The sequence below is a fragment of the Neomonachus schauinslandi genome, chromosome 13 (assembly GCF_002201575.2).
Source record: "Neomonachus schauinslandi chromosome 13, ASM220157v2, whole genome shotgun sequence".
NCBI lineage: Eukaryota > Metazoa > Chordata > Mammalia > Carnivora > Phocidae > Neomonachus > Neomonachus schauinslandi.
In genome coordinates this window covers 92,962,877-92,988,419 of record NC_058415.1, presented here as the reverse complement: position 1 = coordinate 92,988,419, position 25,543 = coordinate 92,962,877, and the positions used below count along the sequence as shown (strand labels likewise).

Sequence of the window (25,543 nt, the reverse complement as noted above, 5' to 3'; positions counted from 1 at the left end):
GACAGCAAGTGAATGTGGCTTGCAGTTGGCATTCTTGGCCTTTTGGGTCAAACCATTCTTTGATTGGGGTGGGGAGGTGGGGAGTGGTGCTGTTCTGAGCATTGTAGAATGTTTAGCAGCATCCCTGGCCTCTACTCACTAGACGCCAGGAGCACCCCTCACTTGTGACAAGCAGAAGTGTCTCCATACATTAAAAAGTCTGGGAGACAAAGCTGTCCCTGGTGAGAACTGCCTAAAAATAAAATATTTACTGTCTGGCCCTTTACAGAACAGATTTGCAGACCTTTATTTTAGTGAAGCAGCTTTGTGACCCTCTGCCTAGAATGGATGCTGCATGGCCTGAGCCATTGAGAGGCTTGCGTTGGAGACTGGTTTGGTTTGTCCCACAGCTACAACAATGTTTTCTACCCAGGATTGGCACAATTTGTGTCAAAATCAGAAGATGAACATTGCCAGTGGGTTTTCTTTGTTTTGTTTTATATTTTTATTATTTAAAGTTCATTTACGTAATTTCTACAGCCAATGTGGGGCTCGAACTCAGGACCCCGAGATCAAGAGTCGCATGCTTCTCTGACTGAGCCAGCCAGGTGCCCTGGGAGTGGGTTTTCTTTTAATGTTATTTTTAGGTTGCATGTTTTGTTGTATCCTGTTTTATTTTGTAGTTCAGAATTGAGCCATCCTGTTGCTATAAAAGTGATGAGCATAAGACGGCTTAGTTTCCTTTGGAAAAGTGATTTGATCAGAGTCCTGAAAAGGAGACACTTGACTTCTGGAAGGCTGAAATCCAGTTTATTTTCTTGGCTTAGTAGAGTGGAAAGGAGTAAGTCAATGTTAAAGTAGTTGTAGTGCAGACCACCATGGGGCCCGGAAGCTGAGAAGGGCACCCCGGGTTGAAACCTGCCCGCAGTCTATGTGGAGCCCCAGGTGTCCTTGGAGCCCTGTCCCTGAAAGGTGAGGGCCATAGAATGCAGTGGTGCCATTACTGAGCAAGTGCTGAGTGCAGGAGAGCTGAGGGGAAGGCAGGTAGCATCCCTCTGTGTCAGTGCCCCCTAATCTCATCTCCCCTTGGCTTCACTGGGCCTCAGAAGTGTGGTGGGTGCTGGGAGTGAGCTTCTTCACGGCAAGGGCAAGAAAGCTGGGCCCTTAAGGTCACTGGCACCCCTCCTAGCCTTGGGATGGGGGAAGTTCAGAAGATGAAAGAGGAGTGTGGGGAGGCAACAGGGTGGAATGTACAGCCTGGCTTTCCTGGCTGTCTGCATTGGAGAGCTTTCTCTCTCCAGCTTCTGCACTCCTGTTCCTGCTCAGTGGGCCCTGGATGGCAAAGTGTGGGGTAGGGCTTCTGCTACTTGTGTGAACAACAGAGTGAGTTCTGGGGGCTGGCAAAAGTTAGGGGTTCCTGAGAAGCAGTTCCTCAGCACTGCGTGGGGCTCCAGCATTAGCCTCTCCAAGTCCTGCAGAGGACCTAGGACCACAGGTGGGCAGTCCCTGAACCAGCGGGGACAGCTTTCCAGTCCTGGGCAGGCCCTTCTTCCACTGCGTTCTGAGCGTGAGGAACAGGTGGACTGGGTGCTGGCACGGTGAGGAACGACCGAGCCCAGCCAACGTCACCCACATAGCTGGGCCCAGGGTCACGGGGGGCACTGCCGGCCTGGACCCAGCCCCGCCGGGCTCCGCCCTCCGGTCCTCGCAGGCCAATGGCGCAGAGGCGGAAGTGGGGCCGCCAATGAGCGGCGAGGGGTCGGAGGCGTGTCCAGGAGGGCAGTCCCCAATGGAAACCGGCTCGGAGACTGGCGCTATCCAACTAGGCCCCCCGGGAAAGAGAGGTCAGGGAGCGCAGTCTCCAATCAGCGCGGCTGGCCATTCTCCTCTGCCATAGGTGGGGCCGCGGGGAGCGGGGCGGGTCCGAGCCGGCCCCTCCCCAATAGACGGCGGCCGGGGGGCGTGGCTGCGGCGCGAAGGCCGGCGGCGGGCGGAGACCGCAGTTCCCCGCGCGAGCGCTGGCTCCGGCGCCCGCTCCGCAGCATGGCCGGCCTGGGGCGGCCGGGCCCGGGGCCCCGCGCCGCGCTGCCCGCCTGGAAACGGGAGATCTTGGAGCGGAAGCGGGCCAAGCTGGCCGCCTTGGGCGGGGGCGCGGCACCCGAGACTGGGGCGGAGGCGGGCGCGGCGGAGACCTCGGAGCCGGCGGCCGAGCGGCTCGTGCTGGCCGAGAGCCTGGGCCCGCTGCGCGAGAACCCGTTCATGCGGCTCGAATCGGAGCGGCGGCGCGGGACGCGGCGCGGCGGGGGCGAGGGGCCGGCGGGGGCGCGGCCGGTGCAACACCTGCTGGAGCTGTACCGCCGCGTGCCCGGTGTGCGCACCATCCACGCCGACAACATCCTCATCATCGAGTCGGCACCGGGCTTCCCGCCCGCCGGCCCCGGCCCGGGCCCTGGCCCGGCCGCCCGCATCCGCGCCGCTGAGGTGCTCGTGTACGAGGCGCCGCCGCCGCCCCCCGGGCGCGTCAGCCGCCTGCTCCAGAAGTTCGACGCCCCGGCCGCGCCGATCCGCCGCGGGAGCCCGGAGCGCGGACGTACCCCGCCGCCGCAGCCACCGCCTGCTCCCGGCCCCGCCGCCCGGCGCGTGGGTGAGGGCGCCGCCTGCTTGGAGCCTGAGCGCCGTGGTACAGGCCCTGGGGCGCGGCGCAGCGACTTCCTGCAGAAGACCGGCAGCAACTCCTTCACCGTCCACCCTCGGGGCCTGCACCGCAGCGCGGGCCCTCGCCCGCTCCGCAACGAGCCTGCAGCCCCCGCGTCCCGAGCCGGCGCTGCCAACGGCCTCGCGGGCTCTGCGCCTGGGCCGGGCGAGTGGAAGCCAAAGGTGGAGTCGGGGGAGGCCCCCGTCCACCCGCCCCCCAGCCCCGGGACCCCCAGTGCCACTCCAGCCGCGTCCCTGGCCTTGCCCACACCCAGCCCCGCCAGTGCCACTCCCAGCCAGCGCCAGTGGGTCTCCGCGGCCACCAGCGCCAATGACTCCTTTGAGATACGGCCGGCCTCCAAGCCAGACATGGATAGGATCCCTGCTGGGGACCTCCAGGCCCGGGCCCTGGCCAGCCTCCGTGTGAACTCCCGAAACTCCTTCGTGTTCATCCCCAAGCGCAAAGACTCTGGGGCCCCTCCTCCTGAAGGGAGGCAGGCCAGGGGGCTGCCAGAGAGAGAGGTTGGCTGGGCCTCCCAAAGCCTGGAGCTCGAAGCCCAGCTGGTGCCTGGAAGGGATAGCGTGCCTGCCGGAGGGAGGATCCCCTTGGGGGTCGAGGAGGGGGCCTCCCCCACGCCAGCTACTGCCCTCGTGGACCAGGCTGTTCGACAGCAGAGGCTGTCCTCACCATCCCTGTGTCCGCCAGCTGCTGCTGAAGCTAAGCCTGCCCAGGGCCTCGGGGTTCCCAGCTTGGCCAAGAACGGCAGGGAGCCAGGGAGGCCAGGGTTGCCTGTTACCTTCATTGATGAGGTGGACTCAGAGGATGAGGTCCCCCAAGAAGCCAAACTGCACTGCTTGGGGGCTGGTGGGCCTCCTTGGTACCACCCGCACCCCACTGGGCCTGGGCACCCGTCAGGGCGCCAGCCCCGAGGTGGCAACACCTTCACTGTGGTGCCCAAGAGAAAACCAGGGTCCCTGCAGAGCAATGGGGAGCCCGGGCCACAGGAGGCTGAGGAGGAGGCAGGCAGCTTGTCAGATCCCCCTGCCGCCCTGGGGACCACACTGAAGAAGCGCTATCCCACCGTGCATGAGATTGAGGTGATTGGTGGCTACCTGGCTCTAGAGAAGTCCTGCCTCACCAAGGCTGGCTCCTCGAGAAAGAAGGTCAGTGAGGGGAGCAGGGGGGAGAGCCACTGGCTGGGAGGGAGAGAGAGGTGACGGGTCACAGCTGTGGGTCTAGCATGTGCCCGCTTCCTAGGACACTGGGCTTGGCTGGAGGATGGCTTCTTTGTGGACCAGAGGAGACCCTGGACTGGGTGGCCATGCAAGCTCCAGGAGGGGCTGAGCTGGGGAGGGAGGATCCCTGGTTTGGGCTCCAGTAGAGCCCTAATGGCCCAGAGGGGACAGCGTAAGGTGTACTTTGTAAGGCTGTGGGGAGGTCAGTCCAGCCAGCACCATGGCTGCCGTTCTGTTCCTGCGGCTGCATCTGGAATTGGTGGGGCACACCTGTCTCATCGTGGGTCCAGCTGGAACAAGTAGTTCTGGGCCTCTTGGTCCCACGCTGGCCCTGGCTTCTTGGCCTTCTGGAGTCCTGGCCTATGTGGGTCGCAAGTGCCAGGACAGAAGTGGGAAGGCACAGGAGGCCTGTGATTTGGGTGTGGTCAGATCCCTACCCCACTGTCAGCCTAGGGGTGCAGCACTGGGAACCACTCAGTGGGAGGCTGTCAACTCCCCCAGAAGGCATGTTGGCCTGGAGCTCAGCAGGACCTGGCTTCATGCAAGTGTTTCTTGAACTTCTAGTGTGTGCCAGGCCTCGGGTGTGATGCTGGAAGCAGTGTAGACCTCCCCCTCACTGGGGAGGATGGGCCTCAGGCAGAGACCCAGCTGCAAGACCAGGAGCCCTGCTGGAGCCTTAATCCCCATCTGCCCAGTGGCCTGGAACCCTCTGGGCTCAAGGAAACGTTCCTCAGATTCTTCCTGGTCATTCTAGCATCTGGGTCCGGCCCAGGGGCAAATTCCAAAGCCAGCCCCACCTGACCCCATCAGCAGACGCGGGGCAGTTGTGCCTTGCCCTGGAACTGAGATGGCGCCTGGCAGGCTTCTCCATTGGCTCCCTTGAAGCTGCCTTTGCCACCACCCTCAAGTTCCTTGGGGCGATGGGGGTGGTGATGTGCTTTGTGTCACCAAAGCCCCCCGTCGCTGGTACGGGCTGGTTGTCTAATCACGTGAGCTACCTCCTCCCTGTTTGCCATGGGTTGGCCTTGCACTGCTCTTCCTGCATGTATCCTCCCCTCCTCCTTGGGTGAGGGCATTGGTGCTCCCGCCCGCTCCATCTGCTGGGACAGGCGTCCACACCCACCTGCCTTTGGTACTTCCGGTGGGCCCATCTTGCCTGCCTGACCTTGACTCACCCTCTCTTTAGTGCTATGGGCCACAACTCTCCCACCCTCGCTCCTGCCCTTTGCCGTGGTCCTCAGCCCTACCTCCCCACTCCTGCTCCCTGACTGTTGACCCTGAACTGGGAGGCAGTACCTTTCCTTGCTGGCCCCAAGAAGTGGAGGTGATAACAGCCCCCCACTTTGTGGTTGAGGAACCTAAGGGTGGCTGGAGGCCGTGGGGCAGGAATTGAGTGCTAGTTTCTGTTTCTAGAGCCCCTACTCCTTCCTCCCCCAGCTGGGGAAAGTGCTGTGGGCGTCATTTGTGGCAGGGTTGGGGTGAGAAGGGCAGGAGGAGGTGATGGGAGGAAGCAGGCCCTGGCCCAGAGTGGAGAGCAGTTCAGACCAACCTGGCCCTGATCTCTGTGCCAGCCTGAGGGCGTTGGGGGTCCAGATGGATTGCCTGGCAGGGCCAAGCGGCCAAGCTAGCCCTTGCCAGAGCAGCACAATCTATCGGAGGTGACTTCTGGCTTGTGAGCACTGCCCCACCCCCTGCACCAGCTGCCCTGCCCAGGAAGAGCCAGAACTCCTGTTGCGTGGGGCAGAGGTGTGGGGCTGCCCAGCCTTCAGAGCAGTCTGCATTCCCTGGAGTTCCTCCTGACTGTAGCCCCTGGGCATTGCTCCCGCTATTCCGGACCCTGGGCTGCTGGACCACTCCAGCCAGCCTGTGGCTTGGATCATTGTCCGCTCGCCCCCCTCCCGACTGGGGACCTTGGGCCCACTGCTCACCTTGACCCCTGCATGGCTGGCCGACTGGGGTAATGGTGGGAGGGGCTGGGGCCTTTCCCAGGTGGCAGGTGAGGTATGGCTCTCCTGGGCAGCCTGCCCCGGAGCCGGCAGGTCTGTGTGCTGTGCCCTTGCTGGGCCTCGGAGGGCTATAGCCCTGTCCAGGGTGGTGGGGGTGCCCAGCTGGACAGTGTAACCTGGGAGGCCTGCCTGGGGGGACCTGTCCCGACTTGGTTGTCTCTGGGCAGAATTGCAGATGTCCTTTCTGTCCCTCCCCTGACAGCCAGGCAGGGGCTAGTTGCTGTGGGGCGTGGTGGCCATGCCCCCTCTCACCTCTGCCCCAACCCCCAGGTGGTGGTTGGTGGGACTCTCCAGCCGCTCTCCTCACCCGCCTCCCACAGGGTTGTTGGGTTGGTGCTGTGGGCCTCTCCCCTTTGTGAGGTGCCCCCGGCCAGGCTCCTGCATGTCTGATGACTCCTTCCCCTCCCCCCTGCCCTCCTCACCTCCTTACCTGCTGGTTCTCTGCGCAGCCTGAGTGTGTCAGCGTCCCCAGAGCTCAGTCTGCGACAGCCGAGGCCATCTGCCCTCACCTGTGGTGTAAGTGCCACCCCAACACCCCAGTTTTGCTGGCCGGGTCGTGGCCCTCAGCCTCACTCGGGTCTTAGAGCTGTGGTGCAGCCAGCTGCCCCGGGAACCTGCTTCCCCACCTGCTCTTCTTTTTTTTTTTTTAAAGATTTTATTTATTTATTTGGCGGGGGGAGGGTCAGAGGGAGAAGCAGACTCCCCGCTCGCGGGACTCAATCCCGGGACTCCAGGATCATGACCTGAGCCGAAGGCAGTCGCTTAACCAACTGAGCCACCCAGGCGCCCCCCCCACCTGCTCTTCTGCACCCTCCCACCCCCCCCGAGTCCCGCCCCCCCCTTCTCCCCCCTTCCCCCTCCCCCAGGTCTTCTGCAGGTGCCCCCCCGCCCCCATGTGGGCTTTCTAAAGCCCGGTGCCACGAGAGCAGGCTGGACCCTGCTCCACCAGCTTCCCCACTGGCAGAGGGTCTGCCCTGGGCTGGTGCTGCACTTGACTGGGGGCATCAGGAAGCAGGTGTGGGAGCTTTGGCAGAGGCTGTGTGGGGTGGTCCTGTTGTGCCCCAGAGTGCAGACTGAGTGGGGGATGGGAGGAGGCGGCTGTGTGCTGGGGAGCGAGGGCAGGGCGGGTGCTCACCATCAGCACGGGCTGGTTGAACCCAGCTCCCAGACCAGAGTCCAGGGTGGACGCCCTTCAGTAACCCAAGCTGGGTGTGCACAGGTAGGGCGGGGTGAGGGGGGCAAAGGGCCTGTGGGAGGTGGGCCAATCCAGGAACCACCTGCCGGCTACGTTTGGCGCAGCGGGCAAAGTCCCCCCCTCCCCCCAGCCAGGTGTGCATGAGTGCCAGCCCCTGGCCACTCCCAGCTCGTCTGCCTGGGGCTAGAGGCTGGCCCCTTCCCAGCAGCATTCATCACAGGCTGTCCTGTGACCCAGAGACCTGCACCCACAAGGAGGCCTGTGATCCCCACCGGGCTGTAGAGTGTGGAGACTGAAGGGGAGATGGGATGTGACCCAAGCCCGGGGCCCCAGCTGGGCGCAGACAGTGGCCTGGGAGCACCGCCCGCCCCTGCCTGGCCAGGCCGTGCCAGGCTCAGTGCCCCATGTGTGCCCAGCCCCCTCGGTCTCCCCACTAGGAGCTGGTCATGTGGACTAATGAGGGCATGCTAATCCAGCCAGGCCCTGGCAGCCAGCCCTTCCTTTGTCTTCAGTGGTGGGGGATGGGCCTGGAGGGCCCAGGGTCGTTGAGGACAATGCTGTGGACCCAGGGGTGACTGGAAGCCCTGTTCACTGTGGGGCCTTGGGGCAGGGGGAGGCCCCTGGGTTGGCAGTCCCGTCCTGCTTGGGCTTCTGTCCTGCTAGGCCTGGGTGGGTGGGGGCAGCTGGAGGGCTGGGGCGGGCCTGTGTGGGGGCAGGGCAGCGCAGGTAGAGAGGGACAGTGCACCTTCAAGTGACAGGAGCAGGTATTTTGCTCTTGGTTTTGCCTGACTCAGGTGGTCTGCACCTGCCTGCTCTTATCCATGACCACTCGTATGTGCAGCCAGCCGGGACAAAGAAGACGGGGCCTGGGCCTGAGATTTGCGCAGCGGATGTCTGTGTGTGCACCATGCTGAGATGGGGATGCCCACGGCTGTGGGGGCTGTGTGTTCACAGGTGGTTGTGGGAGGAGCGTGGTGGGGTGCCAGGAACAGGTGCCCTTGTTTCTGGACACTGGCTCAGCCTGGCATTGCCCCCTGAGACCAGTGCTGGGGGGTCCCTCTGCTGCCCAGGCCGTCCTGCTGTCCCCGGGCCCCATGGTGCTTTGCCTGGGGGCCCAGCTCCTGACTCCGGCTCCTTCCAAGGGAGAAGGAGGAACTTGAGCCGGCTGCTGGTGTCCTGTGCTCGGGAGTTTAATGTTTCGAGCTCCCATAGGGCTGTTCCCATCTGCTGCAGGCTGGTGGCTCTCGGATTCATTACCAACCTGCCGGGCCTGGCTGAGCCCTGCTGAGCAAGCCTGGGGGGCCTGTGGCTGGGGAGGGGAGTCCTGGGTCAAGGAGGGCGAGGGTCTGCCTGCAGTCCTGCTCTTTCCTGACCCCACTTCCTCTCAGAGCCAGCAGCCTGGCCTGGACTCTGAGGCTGTTGGGAGACGAGAGGATTTGCTCAGGCATGAAATTCTGTAGCCTGCGAAGTGGACAGGGTGGACTCGGGTCACGTGGGTAGTCCAGGTGGGAGGAAAGGGTCCCCACAACCCCCACTGGGAGCAGCTTTGCTCTAACGCTGACTCAGTCTGTAAAACAGGGTGATGGCCTTGGTGCCGCCTTCCTGGGGCTTGGATGTGCCAGCCACCCTGCTTTGTCACTTTGTGGGGACCCTGGGGCTTGGGTGTGCCCGGTCCTTGCCCAGCAGCAGTGTCCGTGCTGAGCTGTGCAGGCAGCCTCATTCAGGTGGCTAGCGAGCCAAGATGTGAACTCAGTCCTGGAGAGAGGCCCCAGCCGACAGCAGAACTGCTGGTAGCTGAGAAGGTAGGGCCTCCCAGAATGTGGGCCTCCCGAAGTACGGTCCGCCTGGACCCTGCTCCTGCCCTAGAGCTGCCATAGAAGCTTCTGGAGACCCTGAGGCTTTGGGCTCCTGCTGGCTTCGATCTGGTCCTGGGAGGGGTAGGCTACTCGAGGTGACTTGACCCTGGCCCCGGGGTGGGAAGCGATGGGTGGGGCCTGGGATGCAGGTGTTTAGACACACTGGCCCTGGGTTGCCATGGGCATCCAGACCCAGTCTTCCTGGGGTCCTTCTGGCCCGGGCCTACAGGGGACAGGTAAAGGAGTTGTCTCTGATGAGGGGCAGCTCCTTCGCCTTTCAGCTCCTGAAGGGCTGATGGCATGCTCTGCTACCCGCCTGGGCCTGACAATCTCTACCATGTTCTTCGGGGTCACTGGGCCCAGCTCGGTCGGGCTCAAGTCCCGCTGGTGGCCAGGCAGCAGGGCCCCGCTGATGTGCCTCCTGCCCGTAGATGAAGATCTCCTTCAATGACAAGCGCCTGCAGACCACGTTTGAGTACCCTCCTGAGAGCTCCCTGGTGCAGGAGGAGGAGGCTGAGGCCCAGGAAGGGGTGGAGGAGGACGAGGAGGAGGAGGAGGAGTCCAGCTCAGATGGGGTGGTGGAGAAGCCCTTTGCGCTCTTCCTGCCCCGAGCCACTTTTGTGAACAGTGTGGGGCCTGAGAGCCCTCGCCTGCCGGACGGCAGCTCAGGTGAGTGCCCGCCTGTTGGAACGGGTGGCCCAGTGGGTCGCCCGGGCCACACATCCACACGTGTGCCTCTCGGCCCGCAGGCCTGTCCAGCTACACTCCAAAGCACTCCATGACCTTCGGTAAATGGCAGGGGCAGACGCTGGAGCAGGCTCCAAGTGAGGGAGAGCCCGCACCAAAGGAGGTCATGGTGAGCAGGGGTGGGACCAGGAGGGCAGACACGGGACAGGGTGGATGGGGTGGGTCTCTAATGCCTGGATGAGCCCCATCCACTCCCTCCGTGTCCCTCTCTCTCAGCTCACCCCTGCCAGTCAGAACGACTTCTCAGACTTCCGCAGCGAGCCAGCTCTCTATTTCTGACCGCGGCCCTGCCAGGATGGCCAAGGCTGAGCCCTGGGAGCCGGGCAGTGCCCAGGAGCCCTGCCCTCATTCTGCACCCCCCTTCTGCCCTGCCAGGCTCTGCCCTGCCATATCCCACCCTCCCTTCCTGGAGCCTCACAGCTGTGCTGGTGCTCAGCCTGAGCCTAGGGCCCTGGGGGCTCCTGCCTCCCCTGGGGCTGAGTCTTGCTCTCCAGCCCTGATCTGGGGCACTGCCTGTGGAGGACGGACAGGGTCCTGCTGGACACCATGCCCGGCAGCTGTCCGATGTGTGTGAAGGGCCAGCTTGGCTGCCTGTCCTCTGTGGGGCTTCAAGCCATTCCCAGCCCGCACCCCCCAACAGCAGACCTCAACCCGCCCACCCTCTTTGTGATGAAATGGCAAGTCTTGTGTTTGATGATGGATTCAATAAATAGCACTGGACAAGGCCACTTCTGCCTTACCGTGTGGTCCTTGGCCGGAGAAGCAGGGAGCAGGGCTGGGCCCGGGGGGCTCCCCCGAGGCCCTGGCAGCGGGGAGGAGGGTACGTGGGAGCCTGGCTAGGACGTCTGTGCCCGGGTATGGGGGTGGCCGTGTGTGGCACCCCCAAACATTGCAACCCTGGTGGTCCAGGCGTTCACTCCCTACCACCCCCTTGTCTGGGAGAGGGACCTTCCTGCGAGCACTTCTGGCCTTTGGGGCTGCCCCCTCCCAACCAGGGCTGACACAGTGGGAGCTGTGGTGGGAGGGGCACTTCAGGCTTGCTCTGGAGCCTGGCACTCTGGCAGGATGGGAGTGCTTGGGAGGGGATGAGGAGCGGGCAGGGGCTGGGCAGAGCCCCCTGTGTGGCTCAGAAAGCTACCTGACCCACAGGAACCTGCAGCAAGGTTGTGGCAGGCAGACCACTTCCCTGGGGTCGGTGCTAGCGGCTGGCAGGCAGACCCAGCAGATCCCGAGCGGTGATGGGAGATGCAGAGCCGCCTGCTCAGTAGCAGCCTGGAGCTGGGGAGCTGGGGCTGTTTACGGTCCAGGCACTGAACACAAGTGTATCCCCCCTGAAGAGTCAAGCCCATGAGGAATGCTGCCTGGCCAAGCTTGGGAAGGAGGAGGGTGTTTTTAGTGTTTTCCTGGGCGGGGTGGGCCCGGGTTTTTCCAGACCCTCTCAAGCAATACATGCTTCCCAAACCTGCCTAACCCCTCCAAGCAGTAGTCGTAGGGACCCCATAGGGGCTGACAGGCCAGCAGATGGTCGCAGAGAGGACTCAGGATGGAGGACTGGGCCCCAGGCAGCGTGGAAGGCTGGAAGCGTGCATGCTTAGTGTGACCAGGGACAGTGGGAAGCAGCGGAGCCACTGGGCTAAGTTCAGAATCCTGGAGCTGGGGGGTGGCAGCCCTGTCTGGAGGCCCTGTGCCGAGAGCGCGTCTCCCTGGCCCAGAGCTTGTGCTGGTCATAGGGCATGACACAGACCAGGACCAATAGACAGACCACCTCCCAAAGGGTAGCCTAAGTGGAGTTGGGGAAGAGGGGCCAGCAGCCCTGGTGGGGAGAAAGAGTGGGTGACAAGGTCACAGGAAATGCTCAAGGGTATCCTCAACTCTGTCTTCAAAGCCAACAGGTCTTGTTATGGGAAAAGCCGCTCCAGGCTTTCCTCTCCCGAGGAGGAGCCGTACCACAGCTGGGCAGGGGCTCGTATCAATTCTGGGGGTGTCCGGCAGTCCTACACTCAAAACACAGACCACAGGCAGTAGTGTATCTTTACAAAGACAATCTTTATTGACAGTCATAGGCTACCAAGCCAAGCTCCAAGGTGGAGGGCCCCAGCCCCTTGCCCACTCCCCTGGCCTGGGCACCATGGTGAGCGCACTGCCATGGTGCTGAGACTAGGGAGCATGGTTTACTGGCAGCACAGGGGGATGTGGGGTCCTCAGGCCCTGAGCAGGAGTGACCCAGAGCCTGGCCAAACCAAATCCTGCAGGGCCAGGACCCCTACCTGGTGGGCTGTGCCCAGGGCTGTCCTCATCACCTGGGGCGGGTGGAGCTTGGCAACAGCCTCTTGGTACCCAAGACAGTGAAAGGAGGCAGCTGCTACCGTGAAGAGCAAAGACACGTAGAAGACAGATTGTCAGAGGCCCAGCCATTGACGGGTTCGGGGCGGGGGGGCAGGCCCCTCCGGCCTATGGCCGGTCAGCTGTCCTTGCCCCCACCGCCGCTCTTCTGCTCTGAGGCTGTGGCCTTGGTCAAGTTCCCAGCCTCCCTCTTCAGGACACTGAGCAGAGTCTGCGAGCTCTCCAGGATCTGCAAACAGACGTGTGATGGTCACCACCGGTCCACCGTCAGGAAGCTCCCACCAGGCCAGCGCCAGCCCCTGGGGCAGAAGCACGGAGAGGAAGCCCCTGAGGGGAGGGTCCGACAGGGTCAGCAGGGCCCCTTTCCCCTGAGTCTAGCCCAAAGGCCCTTCCTCGCACCCTGGGAAGCCAGGCTAGGTTAGCTCCGGCCAGCCGGCATGCAGCCCCCGCCCACCCCGCCAGGTGCCGCGAGCCCCACCTTTAGGTAGGCGGCCTCTGTCTCCGCGATGGTCCGGTCAAACTCGTTGCGAGAGGCAATCTTGCGCGCCAGGTTCTCATTGACTCGAGCCAGTTTCTCCGTCAGCTGCCTCACCTCATTCTGCAGCCTCTGCTTCTCATCCTCCTCCTGCTGGATCTGCCGACACAGCTCCTCTCGCTTCTGGCACAACTCCTCGATGCCTGGGGGAGGGCCGAGTGCAGGGCAGGCGCTGTGGACCCAGGCAGGGCAGGAAGGAGCGCAGCACCCCTCCCACTCTGGAGCCCCCCGCCTGCTACGAGAGAAGCGTGCTGGAGGGCCCAGTGCTGGCCGGGCCACCTTCCACCCGAGCCAGGCTGGTGTCCCACCTCCCAGGGGCTCTAGGGTCAAGGAAAGCCCAGCACCAGACCCTCGGGCGTGCGCCAGGGAGGCAGTGCGCGCTCCAGCGGTCCGTTCTTGCGCTCGCTCCGCAGACACCCAGCGCCAGGTGTGCGGCACGGCGGCTGTGCGCCGGGCCCGCCCGCACGGCCTCGGGTGCCGTCGGAGCCGAGACCCCCACGCACGGACCATGCACCCCGCTCGGCCACGCGCGGCGCGCCCGCTACCGCCGGGGCCTGCAAGCCGGCGAGCCCCGCGCCCTCCCAGCCCGCCCGGCGGACCCCGCCGCGCGGTCGCTCACACTTAACCAGCTCGTTGTTGTAATTCTGCAGCGCCGCGCCCTGCTGGGTCATGGTCGCCGCCGGGGCCGCGACCGCTCCAACCGCCGCTACCGCATCGCCGCTCGCGCCTGCGCGCTGCCTTGGGACAGCGCGCGCTCCGACACGTCACCGCCGCGCGCCTCTCGTGTGCGTCATCGCGGCGCGCCGCGCCCGGTGGGTCCGGGAAGCTAGGGGGCCGCACGGATGGCGGCGGCGGTGCGCGACGGCGACCCCGGGCCTGCACAGGAGCTGTTGGTGGCCTGGAATACCGTGAGCACCGGGCTGGTGCCGCCGGCCGCTTTGGGACTGGTGAGGCCCCGGGAGAGGGCGGCGGGCCCGCGCGGGGCCCCCGGGACGTCCACCCTGGGGTCCGTTAGGCTCCCCGGGCAACCTGGCGTCGGTTGCAGCTTCCCCTCCGCTCCGTCCCTTCCCCGCTTGTCCCCGCCTGTCACCGCCCTTCCCACCTCCAGTCTGCGTTCCCTCCTCACTCCAGGCGTCCTCCCGGACCAGCGGTGCGGTGCCGCCAAAGGAGGAGGAGCTCCGGGCGGCGGTGGAGGTTTTGAGGGGCCACGGCCTGCATTCGGTCCTGGAGGAGTGGTTTGTAGAGGTGCTGCAGAACGACCTGCAGGCCAACATCTCCCTCGAGTTCTGGAATACCATCTCCCAGCGTGAGAACTATGCAGACGAGCCTCAGTGCCTTCTGCTTCTCCTTGACGCTTTCGGCCTGTTGGAGAGCCGGCTGGATCCCTACCTGCACAGCCTAGAGCTGCTCGAGAAGTGGACTCGCCTGGGCTTGCTGATGGGCGCAGGCGCTCAGGGGCTGCGGGAGAAGGTCCACACCACGTTGCGGGGCGTCCTGTTCTTTTCCACCCCCAGAACCTTTCAGGACATGATTCAGCGCCTCTACGGTCGCTTTCTGAGAGTGTACATGCAGAGTAAGCGGAAGGGGGAAGGGGGCACAGACCCGGAGCTGGAGGGAGAGTTGGACAGCAGGTATGCCCGGCGGCGGTACTTCCGGCTTCTGCAGAGCCCGCTGTGTGCGGGATGCGGCAGCGACAAACAGCAGTGCTGGTGCCGCCAGGCCCTGGAGCAGTTCCACCAGCTCAGCCAGGCCCTGTGAGTACTCGCGCCTGTGTGGCCGCGCCTTGCGCCTCTTCTTGACTCAGTTACCGTCCCGGGTCGAGCGGGCCTCTTGAGCGAGCTGGTGAGCTCGCTGGGGGCGGGGCATGACAAAGGGAGGGTCCCTAGGATCTCTGTGCGGTGAACTTACACGTCCTGCGCTGGACACAGGTGTGTCTCTGCCACGCACATTAGCCCCAGGCTTCCCACTTTACCTACACTAAGATCCTACCTGATTCCAAATTCCCTGGGCCAGGTAGATTTCGGCTCTGCCTTGCGTAGGCTCTCCAGGAAAGGGATGGCATCTCTTCTCCCCTGTAGTTGCAAAAGTGGGCTTACTTTTTTTACTCTTTGCAGCACAAGCTGGGGATTAGGCCAACGTGCTGCGCAAGCAGATTGCCTTTCCAGCCTTTTAAAGAGGAAAGGATTTTGGGCGCCTGGGTGGCTCAGTCGGTTAAGCGACTGCCTTCGGCTCAGGTCATGATCCTGGAGTCCCAGGATCGAGTCCCGCATCGGGCTCCCTGCTCGGCGGGGAGTCTGCTTCTCCCTCTGACCCTCCTCCCTCTCGTGCTCTCTGTCTCTCATTCTCTCTCTCGCAAATAAATAAATAAAATCTTTAAAAAAAAAAAAAAAGAGGAAAGGATCTTGTTGCTGTTAAAGCCAGGTTCTGATGTATGGGCCTTTTGTCCTTTGTGGTTGCTTATAATGATTTTGTCACATTGAGTGAAGCGCCAGCAGTGTTTAGGAAGGGAGTGGTCTTGTTGCTGGCAGGGGGAGGGAGGCCCTGTATGGCTTCTGCTGGGTTCATCCCAGATGAAAGATGCACAGAAATGTTCTTTCTCCTCTTTTCTTGAGCCCCTTTGCCGTTGTGGACCAGGGTCTGCACCAAAACGCCTAACTGGGGATTTCTGTACTCATGTGGTGTATTTAGCTGTTGTTTCAGAGCCGTGTTTAGGAGATGAGGCTTTGGCCCTGAGAGCCAAACCCAGTGCTCACATGAGGAAGGCCAGTGTCTAACCCGGGCAGAGAGGCCAGCTGGGGAGGGCAGGGCTCTGTCCTCCCATCAACTTTTTCTTGAAGCCTTTGTTACTGAGGGCACTGGGTGTGGGGGAAAGGAGCGTGGTCTGCATGCTCCACGGGCAGGGCTCTCTTCCAGACACAGGCTCAGTCTGTTGGAGCGGGTCAGTGCCGAGGCTGTGACCACCACCCTGCACCAGGTGACCAGGGAGAGGATGGAGGACCGCTGCCGGGGCGAGTATGAGCGCTCCTTCTTGCGTGAGTTCCACAAGGTAAGGACAGCCCCTCAGGCCCTGTCCCTCGGGGGTTGTAGAAGAGGTTTCCGGCAAACCTGACCCCCTGGTTTTAGAAGCAGCGAAACTATGGAGACTTGGGTGAACTAGGACCTGGCTGGTGGTCAGAGCTGGCTGGGTGAAGGCTGGCCCTTCCCAGCCTTCCTTGGTGACAGTGAGAAAGAGCCTGCGACGTGTCGGTGAGGTCTGAGCAGAATCACTTGGCTGGAGGCAGTGCCAAGGTCTAGGGTGTCCCAGTGAGGGCTCTCGGGGCACCCATCCTGTTGGGGGCATGGTCTGGGGCTCTGTTCTGGACTCACCAGAGCTGTGAAGGTGCTGGGTCCAGCCGCAGGGGACTGTCCAGCCTGCTCCTATTTTTTGCCTATTCTCTTCCACCGTCTCCTGAGAATGCAGATTAGCTGTGATGGAGAATCAAAGCAAGTGTCCCTACAGCAGTGGTCTTGAGTGGGTGTGAGCCCAGAGGCCTGGCTGGGGTACCTGTGTTGTCCCCGTGTAGCAGGGCATCCAGATGTTCTCATCAGTGGCTGTGTAGTTTGTGGGAGAACGTATGCATCCTGGGGTCCATGTGGCCACATTGCCTGTACACGCACGTGTGCTCGGAAGGGTCCTTACATCTGTCTGCTGTGGCTGGTCAGGTACATGGCCCACAGGGTGTGTCTGTCCACCGAGGCAGAGGTGAGCATTCTCTCCATGCCCTGCATCAGGGCCACTGTTGCCAGAGATAAGTCTGGGCACACTGATGGAAGGCCTGGGGTGCCCCCTTTGGGCCCATTATCCTGCTGATTTCGATGTGCTCCTACTCCAGAGCAGGCGGCCTTGGGGACTGCCCAGGGCTGTGTGGTTTCTCCTGGCCTCTGTTCCACGTCAGGCTGGGGCTCAGCACCCTACCTGTGCTCTTCCAACAGTGGATCGAGAGGGTGGTGGGCTGGCTGGGCAAGGTATTCCTGCAGGATGGTCCAGCCAGGCCCGCATCCCCTGAGGCTGGCAACACACTGCGTCGCTGGCGCTGCCACGTGCAGAGGTTCTTCTACCGAATCTACGCCAGCCTACGCATCGAGGAGCTCTTCAGCATCATCCGAGGTTGGCCCCCTGCCCTCTGGAGTAGCCCACCTTCCCTGGGCCTTTGCCCTTCAGATCTGGCAGGCAGTGAGGGGCGCTTGGGCAGAGCGGGGGCCTGTCAGCGTGGGCTGCCCCCAGCTCAGTGTCTGGGTCAGGGCAGGTGTGGCAGGGCAGTGGACAGGGCTTCTGGGTGTCCACACTCATCCTCTCAGCCTCACGTCCCTGCTCTGTCCTTCTGCACCATGGGGGGGTGCGGGCACAGGAGGGCACAAGGATGACCTGAAGCACCTAGCAGGTGTTTCTCGGGGTTACTGAGTGGAGGTGCGGCTGCTCAGCCTCTGGGCCCTGCCGACTGGTGTCCTTTGTTGCACGCACAGTGTGTGTGTGTGCTGGCGTGTGTGTGCAAGGGCTGGTGCTCTTCTGCAGACTTCCCGGACTCGCGGCCAGCCATCGAGGACCTCAAGTACTGTCTGGAGAGGACTGACCAGAGGCAGCAGCTGCTCCTGTCCCTCAAAGCTGCCCTGGAGACGCGCCTCCTCCATCCAGGTGCCGAAGCTGCTGCCTGAGAGTCCGGCCTCCCTGCCCCGGGGCCTGTGTAGGGCATGGGTTTGTGCAGTCTTCAGGAGGGCCAGGGCACTCCACTTCATCCTCCCTTGAAGGGAGTCATGAGAAGTGAGGGGTGTGGCCTAGAGGCAGAGGTGATGCATGATCCTTTCAGAACAGACCACCCGGTGAGCGGGGGCTGGGATCTTGGAAAATTCTGGGGAAAGCACCCGAGAGTTGGGGGAGAAGGGGCCCGCGTCCTGCATGTCACACTGGTTTCGTGGGGAGTGCGGTCACAGTGGCGACCGGAAGCCCGCCTGGCCAGGGTGCAGCTGCTCGCTTGTGGAACCACCACTCCTGGGTGCTGTGGGGACTACCATCCTCCCTGCTGGCCGTAGGTGTGAACACGTGTGACATCATCACCCTCTACATATCCGCCATCAAGGCCCTGCGTGTACTAGACCCATCCATGGTCATCCTGGAGGTGGCCTGTGAGCCCATTCGCCGCTACCTGAGGTGAGCGCCGTGGGCAGGCCCCGGGGAGCGGATCCGACCTGGGGCCTAGTCTCCTAGCTCCATGCACGCAGCCAAGCTCCCCTGGGTCCTCTTGGGCCACATGGCCTGGCCCCAAGGCCAAGGCTCCTTCCTCTTGCTGGTAGGAGGATGTTGCCCAGTGCACGGACACTGGCTCCACCGTGCACCCCTGCCCTCTATGCCTTCCCCTCCTCCCAGCCTAGAGAGGCCCCCAGACCTTGGGCTCAGCGTCTCCTGCAATGAGGCCCAGGACTGCCGGCTGGGCTCTCAGAGAACATGTTTGACCGGGTGCCCCGCCCATGGCACAACTGCCCAGAAACCCCTCGGAATGGTGGAGGCTCAGGGCTGGGGCCGGAGCTGTCCTGACTCACATCTGCTGCCTCTTGGTGGGGAGCTCCTGGTCTCGGTTCTGTCTGGTTTTTTGTATTTTGTTTTAAGATTTTATTTATTTTGAGAGAAAGGGAGAGTGTGTGCACCAGCAGGGGAGATGGGGAGAGGGAGAAGCAGACCCCCTGCTGAGCAGGGAGCCCAACGCAGGACTCGGTCCCAGGACCCCGGGATCATGACCTGAGCCGTAGGCAAATCCTTCACTGACTGAGCCCCCCAGGCGCCTTGGATTTGTCTTATTATTTCATTTCTTGGTGTTCCCAGAAAATGGTGGGTTTTTATTTTAGTTTTAGTATCATTATTTTTTTTTTAAAGATTTTATTTATTTATTTGACAGAGAGAGACACAGCAAGAGAGGGAACACAAGCAGGGGGAGTGGGAGAGGGAGAAGCAGGCTTCCCGCCGAGCAGGGAGCCCGATGCGGGGCTTGATCCCAGGACCCTGTGATCAGGACCTGAGCCAAAGGCAGACGCTTAACGACTGAGCCACCCAGGCGCCCCTCACATTGTCTTTTGAGGAGAGTCTGGTAGACTTACTTTAAGCATGTGGCCAAAAGGCACTGACTGCCATGGGTGAGGTGGGGTATGCGGGCTAGTGAGGCGAGCAGGGAGAGGTGCTGTGAGGGCCAGCAGTACCCACATTTGGCAGGACGCGGGAGGACACGGTGCGGCAGATTGTGGCTGGGCTGACGGGGGACTCAGACGGGACAGGGGACTTGGCTGTTGAGCTGTCCAAGACCGATCCGGCGAGTCTAGAGACGGGTCAGGACAGTGAGGATGACTCTGGCGAGCCCGAGGACTGGGTCCCCGACCCCGTGGATGCTGATCCAGGTCAGTGCCCGCCAGCCCTGCCAGGCTCCGCATTGTGGGGGAGGCCCCAGTAAGGTCGGTGCTCTGGCCTAGAGTTTGTCTCCACATGTGCCCCGAGGCTTGAGGGGGTCCGCTGTCCCCACCCAACCCAGCCTGTTCCCCAAGTGCTTCTGCTGCTTGAGTGGGCCCACGGTGGCCTGAGACCCCATCCCGGTTGCTAGAAGAGCAGGTTCGCAGGCAGCCTGGGCACCACCCAACCCGCCCCTACCCTGGGATCTGAGCCTGGGCCTCACGGCGTGGCAAGGTGGGCCCTGGCTGGATGCAGATGGTGCTTCCTCAGTGGCACCCTGCCCCTGTGCTGTGCAGGGAAGTCCAGCTCCAAGCGGCGCTCCTCGGACATCATCAGCCTGCTGGTCAGCATCTATGGCAGCAAGGATCTCTTCATCAATGAGTACCGCTCGTTGCTGGCTGACCGCCTCCTGCACCAGTTCAGCTTCAGTCCTGAGCGGTGAGGCTTGCGAGCGGCCGCTGGGCTGCTGAAGGAAGCTGCATCGCTGATGCCAAGCAAGCACTGGCCTGTGCTCAGCCGTGGTCCCGGGGAGGCCTGGGCGGAGGTGGCCCAGGAGCTTGGGGAGCCGGGTGCCCGGGCACTCCCAGGCCTCCGCTGGGATGGAGCAGGCCCAGGGTCTGGATGGCTGGAGCTGCACTTCCCAATTCTCCTCCTGGCCTGGGGGTGTCCTTGCATCGGTGGGGGCGGGTGCCCGTGCAGCCTCTCTGGGTGGGGGCACGCGACACCCCCTCAGAGATGCCTCTTTCCAGGGAGATCCGCAACGTGGAGCTGCTGAAGCTGCGCTTTGGCGAGGCTCCGATGCACTTCTGTGAGGTCATGCTGAAGGTGGGCACCCAGGGCTCCCCGCCCACCTGGCCCAGCCTCACCTCCAGCGCAGTCCAGGGGCTTTTGCGACACCTAGCTCTTCCCCCCCAGGACATGGCGGATTCCCGTCGCATCAATGCCAACATCCGTGAGGAGGACGAGAAGCGGCCCGCAGAGGAGCAGCCACCTTTTGGGGTCTATGCTGTCATCCTGTCCAGCGAGTTCTGGCCGCCCTTTAAGGACGAGAAGCTGGAGGTCCCCGAGGACATCAGGGAGGCCCTCGAGGTCTACTGCAAGAAGTACGAGAAGCTGAAGGTACCGTCCACACCTCCCTGTGTCAGGAACCAGGGGGCAGGCGACCCTTCCGCCCATGCTGTGCAACAAGCTGGCTGTGGCCCATCCCCACAGTCCTCTCCGGACCCCTCTGCCTCGGGGCAGGAGGGCGTGGCCCACGTTCTGCTCCGTTAGGAACCCATGCACGTGTGCACGTGGGTGCTTCCCCACACTATACTAGGAGAGGGGCCGGGTGGCTCATGCCCCCCCACCCTTCTGGGCTTCCTCTTCCACTGTCTCTCCTTTGGTATCTCAGAACCAGGGGCTGGGGCGCCGGGCTTGTCCCAGGGAAAGTCAGGGAGCTGTGTCTGCTCGGTGGGTGTCTGCCTCCAGGAAATCTCCAGTCGCCCATGAGGCACTTGACTTCCAGGACCCTGCCCTGTCCCTGCCACTGCCCAGCTTGCTTCCCTAGAAGCTGCTTTCCCAGGCCCCAGGGCACTAGAGGACCAGGACTATGCTGTTTGCTGTTGGGGCCCTGACGGCCTAGGACTCGGGCAGGAGGAGAGGGAGGGGAGTGCTGCAGGACGTGTGGGGTAGTCCGGAGCCCACCAGAGCCCGATGTGCTGAGTGCAGAGCCCACTCCCTCTGGGAATGCAGGTGGCAGGTGTGGGCAGGTGGAGCCTGGTGTGGGCGGGGATTAACGGCACGAAGAACCCTTCCTTGCAGGGATGGCTCAGTGGAGACGTGTCTGGAGAGAGCGGGGAGCTAGGGTACCTGTCCTAGGTTTTTGGGGACTGGTGAAGCAGGTTCTGGGGCATTCGGTCTAATAAGTGAGTTGTGGGGCTTGAGGGGCTGCTGGGTTCCCGAGCAGAGGACGAGTCTGGTAGGTGCCTAGGGAGCAGAGCCTGAGCCCTGGGACCATCTGGAGCAGCTCCAGAGACGGGCCAGCAGCCAGGGCTTGAGGAGCCCTCAGGACGGAGCCCTGGGAGGGAGACCAGTTGGCTGGGGTATGGAGGAGTTGGTGGGGGGGTGGGCAGCAGAGCCAGTTAGTGGGAGGGACAGTGGGTTCTCCAGGTTTGCTGTTCCAGGCCAAGGAAGCTAGTTCTGGAGGGAGGAGGGCTCCCTTCCAGAGACAGGCAAGGGCAGGAGCAGGGCAAGGGGTTCTGGAGTGGGGAGGCAGAACAGGGGCGGGCCGTGTTCAGGGGCAGCACCGCACAAGGCTGCGAGGGTCTGTGTGGCTCTCACTGGCTCCCGCTGGGCCATTTCACCACCCCGTGGTTTCTGCTCCTGACTGTGGTGAGGTGCTCGCTCTGGAGCCTGTCCGCGGGGCACCCCCACCTCTCCCTGGTTGAGGACATCTGTGTGCTCACTGCCTTCCCCCTGCCCCTTCTGGCTGCCTTGTTGGCATGCCGCCACCGCCAGGAGAGACCCCACGACCTCCCACAGGGGTCTCGCCGTGGGTCCCGGGAAGGCTCAGGCCTGATGCACCTGCCGTGATGACCAAGGTTCAGCTGCTTTGTCTTAACTCCAGCTGGATCCTAGAGTGGCGGGGGCAGGCCCCAGGGCTGTGCTGGAGCTCAGGCCTGTGGCCATAGTGTCTCTGCCTGCCGCCAAGTGAACTCTGGGCCCGAGGATCATGCTGGACACGTGTGGGTGGCTGTGCAGCCCAGAGAGTAGCCTGTGCCTTCTGCTGCTGGGCCTCACATCTGCCGGTTGGAGTGGTGGCTGTAGGGTCACGGCCTCGGAGCCAGAGGGCCTGTCCGTGGCAGCTAAAAGTCCAAAATCGAGTGATCGGTCGTAGGGCTGCACCCTCTCCAGAGCCTCCGGGGGACGACTCTTCCTGCCTCTTCCAGCTTCTGGTGGCTCCAGGCATCGTGTAACTTGTGGCCACATCAGTCACCTTCTGCCTCTTTTGTCACGTGGCATTCTCCCCGTGTCTCTCTCTCTCCACTTTCTTGTTAGAGGACACCAGCCGTATTGGGTCAAGGCCCACTCTGTTCCAGAGTGAGCTCACTGGAACAAATTGAATGAGTGATGACCTGATTTCCAGACAAGCTTACGTCCTGAGTTACTGGGGGTAGGACTTTAGCGTCTTTCTGAGGGACACGATTCCACCCTCCAGCCCCCCTGAAATTCATGTCCTTCCCACATGCAAAACACATTCAAGCAACATCCCCAGAAGCCTTAACCCTTCCAGCAATGACTCCAAGTTCACAGCAACCCCAAAGTTCAGCATCTAAGTAGCAGCTGAATTGGTGCAGCTCATTCTGGCCAGGGTTCCTCTCTGGCTACGAACTTGGGAGAGCGGGCAGGTAGTTGCTGCTTCCACAGTGTGTTTGTGGGAAGGTGTAGGGCAGACTCTGCATTCCAAGAGGAAGACTTCTAAAGGAAGGAAGGGGTCGCAGCCCCCAAGCAAGTTCGAAAGCCAGTGGAAGAACTTGTGTGACCTCATGGTTGTGTTCCCAGCCTGCCGGCCAGGCCTCCACACCACACCCCTGCGTGCAGAGCCAGGCTCTCCCGTGGCTCCCCCTCCCTCTCAGCGCAGGCTGTTGTAAAACTCTCTGGAGCCTTGTCCATTCCTACACACCCCCTTCCTGGACAGCCCGTCTCCATCCTGGCTCTTCTGGGGCTGCCGGTGGGCTCCCACGTCAGTGTAGGTCTCTGGTGCCCTTGGGGCTCTGTCGAGCACGCACGGAGCACCCCTGCACAGTCCGGGCTCGCGTGCTGCCGCGCGCCGCCCTCCCACACTTCCCTCAGTCCGGCTGCTCACACGGGCTCTGCCACCGCCTGGCGGGGTCGCACGTTCTCGTTTGACACCTCCCCAGCGTGGCTTTCCTGGCCACGTTCCCAACAACTTTCCCTTTGGGGCAGTGCAGCCATCACGAGCGTGCGGCTCGTACTCCCAGCCTCCGCCCCCCCTCCGATTCCGTGGACTCCCACGTTCCTGGGTATTCGCTACAGCGGCACCCACTTCGCGGGACCAAAATGTGTGCCTTTCTTGTGGCTGCTGGAACAAAGTGCCACAACGGGTCCTCAGAACAAGCTTTTCTTCTGTTCTGCAGGCAGTGTGGAGGCCAGGGTGTCAGCAGGGTGTGGGCTGGTCCTTCCTGCCCCCCGGCATCGGGGAGCGGGTTTGCAGGCCTTGCTTGGTGTCTCTTGGCTGTGTCTGCGTCCCTGCAGTCTCTGCCTCTGTCCTCACCCCCCCCCCCCCGCCCCGAGGACGCTGACCATGTTCCGTCAGGGCCCCCGGCACTCCACATGACCTCACCTTAACCGGCCCCACCTGCCATGACCCCGTCTCCAGCTCAGGTCACACTCTGGGGTCCTGGGGGTTAGGACGCGGACGTGTTTCTCAGAGGCCGCGGGGGTCTGTCAGTGCCCACTGACCGAGCTGGCTGAGCGGGTGGGAGCCAGAGCCCTGTCCTGTCCTCTTGCTGCTGCTGATGGCCCGGCGGGGGCAGGTCAGGGAGCCCTTCGCTCCCTGGTGCAGGGCCGCGGGGCCGCCGGTGCTGACTTCATGCTGACTCCGGCCCTCCCCAGGCCATGCGGACCCTCAGCTGGAAGCACACCCTGGGTCTGGTGACCATGGACGTGGAGCTGGCTGACCGCACCCTGTCTGTGGCGGTGACTCCCGTGCAGGCGGTGGTCCTGCTGTACTTCCAGGACCAAGGTGAGCCCACTGACCCCTTGCCGGCCGGCCCCAGCCATGCCCCCCCGGGCCAGCCCCCCTGGTCCTGCTGACCTCCAGGAAGCCGGGGGGGATGGGCAGGGGGCTTGGCCTCGCCCCATGTGCCCAGAGCTCGCGGCCACTCCACACAGCCAGCTGGACCCTGGAGGAGCTGAGCAAGGTGGTGAAGATGCCCGTGGCTCTCCTGCGGCGGCGCATGTCCGTGTGGCTGCAGCAGGGCGTGCTGCGTGAGGAGCCCGCCGGCACCTTCTCTGTGGTGGAGGAGGAGCGGCCCCAGGACCGGGACAGCATGGTGCTCATCGACAGCGACGAGGAGAGCGACTCGGGCATGGCCTCGCAGGCGGACCAGAAGGAGGAGGAGCTGCTGGTGCGACTGTGCTGGGGGGCGGCGGCCTGGCTTGGCCTCTGGCGAGGTGGCAACCCGGCGGGTGGTGGCCCGACTGCCAGCCTGCTCTCTGTCTCCCCAGCTTTTCTGGACGTACATCCAGGCCATGCTGACCAACCTGGAGAGCCTGTCACTGGAGCGCATCTACAGTATGCTGCGCATGTTTGTGGTGACCGGCCCCGCACTGGCCGAGATTGACCTGCAGGAGCTGCAGGGCTTCCTGCAGAAGAAGGTGCGTGACCAGCAGCTCGTCTACTCGGCCGGCGTCTACCGCCTGCCCAAGAGCTGCAGCTGAGGCGCCCCATGGGGCCCTTCCCGCACCATCCACCCCACCCGCCCCCAGCCCCTGCCCAGCCCCCAGAGTGCAGAGTAAAGCGAATGGTTCTCTGTCCTTTCCCTGTCCTGGTGGCTTTGTGGCCCATCATGAGCTTGGGCCAGGTTGTCCCTCCAGCCCGACCTCTCCACCCCCACTCAGCAGGACCTGGCTCCCTGGGAGCAGGTGAGGGGAGACATGAGTGGCCGGGCCCAGTCCCGGCCTGCATACCTGTGTTTGAGCTCCAGCCCCAGAGCCCTGGCACATGGGTGTCCCTAGGCCACACCAGCTGGGGAAGGCCCACCTCTGAGCCTGAAGCTCAGGCAGGAGCACACCGGAGGCCTCCAGCCCCAAGCCTCACTCTGGCCTTTGGAAGGAGCCGTTGGGTCACCGCCCTCTTCCTGGCCTGAGGCTCCAGGGCTGTTGCTGGGACGCGTGGACGCCACTGGGATGTGTGAGATGGGCAGGCAGCTGAGCGTCCCCTGATGGACCAAGAACTCCCCATGTCCGCAGCAGGAGGGGCTGGCTATTTGTGGCTCACAGTGAAGCTGGTTTCTGTGCCCTCAGGCACGTGGTCGGGAGCACGCCGGGGCCTCAGTGCTCAGAGTACAGTTGAAGAACCCTGTGAAACCAGTCTTCCCAGTGCAGCTGGGAGGCCAGCAGTGTCCAGAGCACACACGGGGTCCTGTGCAAGGGGTTTTGGGGGCCTGGCACTGCCCCAGCCCTGAGGTCCCAGGAGGCAGGGAAGGGTGTAGGCTCCACCCAGGCCGGTGCTGGGAGCTCCCTCTAGCTGGTGGCGCTGTCCTCCCAGGCAACAGAGGCCCTTTGGAAAGAGCCTCCACTCCTGCTCCCACCTGCCCGGGGTGCCTTCCCAGGCCTGGAGCCATGCCTATTGCCCCTACACACTCTTGGGTCCCCCCCACCGCCGGCTGTCTTCCAGTGCCTACCCCCACTTCTCCACTTGGGCCTGTTGCTCGGGGCCCTGCAGCCAGCCCTGTTCTGGGACTTCCCTTTCTTACC

The 25,543-nt window shown here is 63.0% G+C and overlaps 3 protein-coding genes across 4 annotated transcripts; 2 read left to right on the top strand and 1 right to left on the bottom strand.

Moving 5' to 3' along the window:
* Nucleotides 1-1,972: 1,972 nt before the first annotated feature.
* Nucleotides 1,973-10,433, top strand: TPRN (taperin). Its single transcript, XM_021691007.1, has 4 exons — nucleotides 1,973-3,837; nucleotides 9,398-9,635; nucleotides 9,716-9,822; nucleotides 9,930-10,433. The coding sequence occupies exons 1-4, from the start codon at nucleotides 2,023-2,025 to the stop codon at nucleotides 9,990-9,992; spliced, it is 2,223 nt and encodes a 740-aa protein (XP_021546682.1). The 5' UTR covers nucleotides 1,973-2,022; the 3' UTR covers nucleotides 9,993-10,433.
* Nucleotides 10,434-11,746: 1,313 nt separating this feature from the next.
* Nucleotides 11,747-13,335, bottom strand: SSNA1 (SS nuclear autoantigen 1). Its single transcript, XM_021690997.2, has 3 exons — nucleotides 13,211-13,335; nucleotides 12,535-12,734; nucleotides 11,747-12,285 (listed from the first exon to the last, which is right to left on the bottom strand). The coding sequence occupies exons 1-3, from the start codon at nucleotides 13,260-13,262 to the stop codon at nucleotides 12,175-12,177; spliced, it is 363 nt and encodes a 120-aa protein (XP_021546672.1). The 5' UTR covers nucleotides 13,263-13,335; the 3' UTR covers nucleotides 11,747-12,174.
* A 70-nt stretch (nucleotides 13,336-13,405) lies between these two features.
* On the top strand, nucleotides 13,406-24,860 carry ANAPC2 (anaphase promoting complex subunit 2). Of its 2 annotated transcripts, XM_021691017.2 has the most exons (13): nucleotides 13,406-13,538; nucleotides 13,723-14,345; nucleotides 15,505-15,637; nucleotides 16,564-16,738; nucleotides 17,144-17,263; nucleotides 17,659-17,776; nucleotides 18,830-19,011; nucleotides 19,357-19,498; nucleotides 19,810-19,885; nucleotides 19,976-20,179; nucleotides 23,678-23,807; nucleotides 23,957-24,192; nucleotides 24,293-24,860. In XM_021691017.2, exons 1-13 carry the CDS (start codon nucleotides 13,434-13,436, stop codon nucleotides 24,503-24,505), a joined length of 2,457 nt encoding a protein of 818 aa, XP_021546692.1. In that variant the 5' UTR covers nucleotides 13,406-13,433; the 3' UTR covers nucleotides 24,506-24,860. The 2 variants fall into 2 exon arrangements, with proteins under 2 accessions (XP_021546692.1, XP_021546693.1); XM_021691018.2 differs by lacking the exon at nucleotides 24,293-24,860 and having other exon boundaries at nucleotides 23,961-24,062.
* Nucleotides 24,861-25,543: the final 683 nt, after the last annotated feature.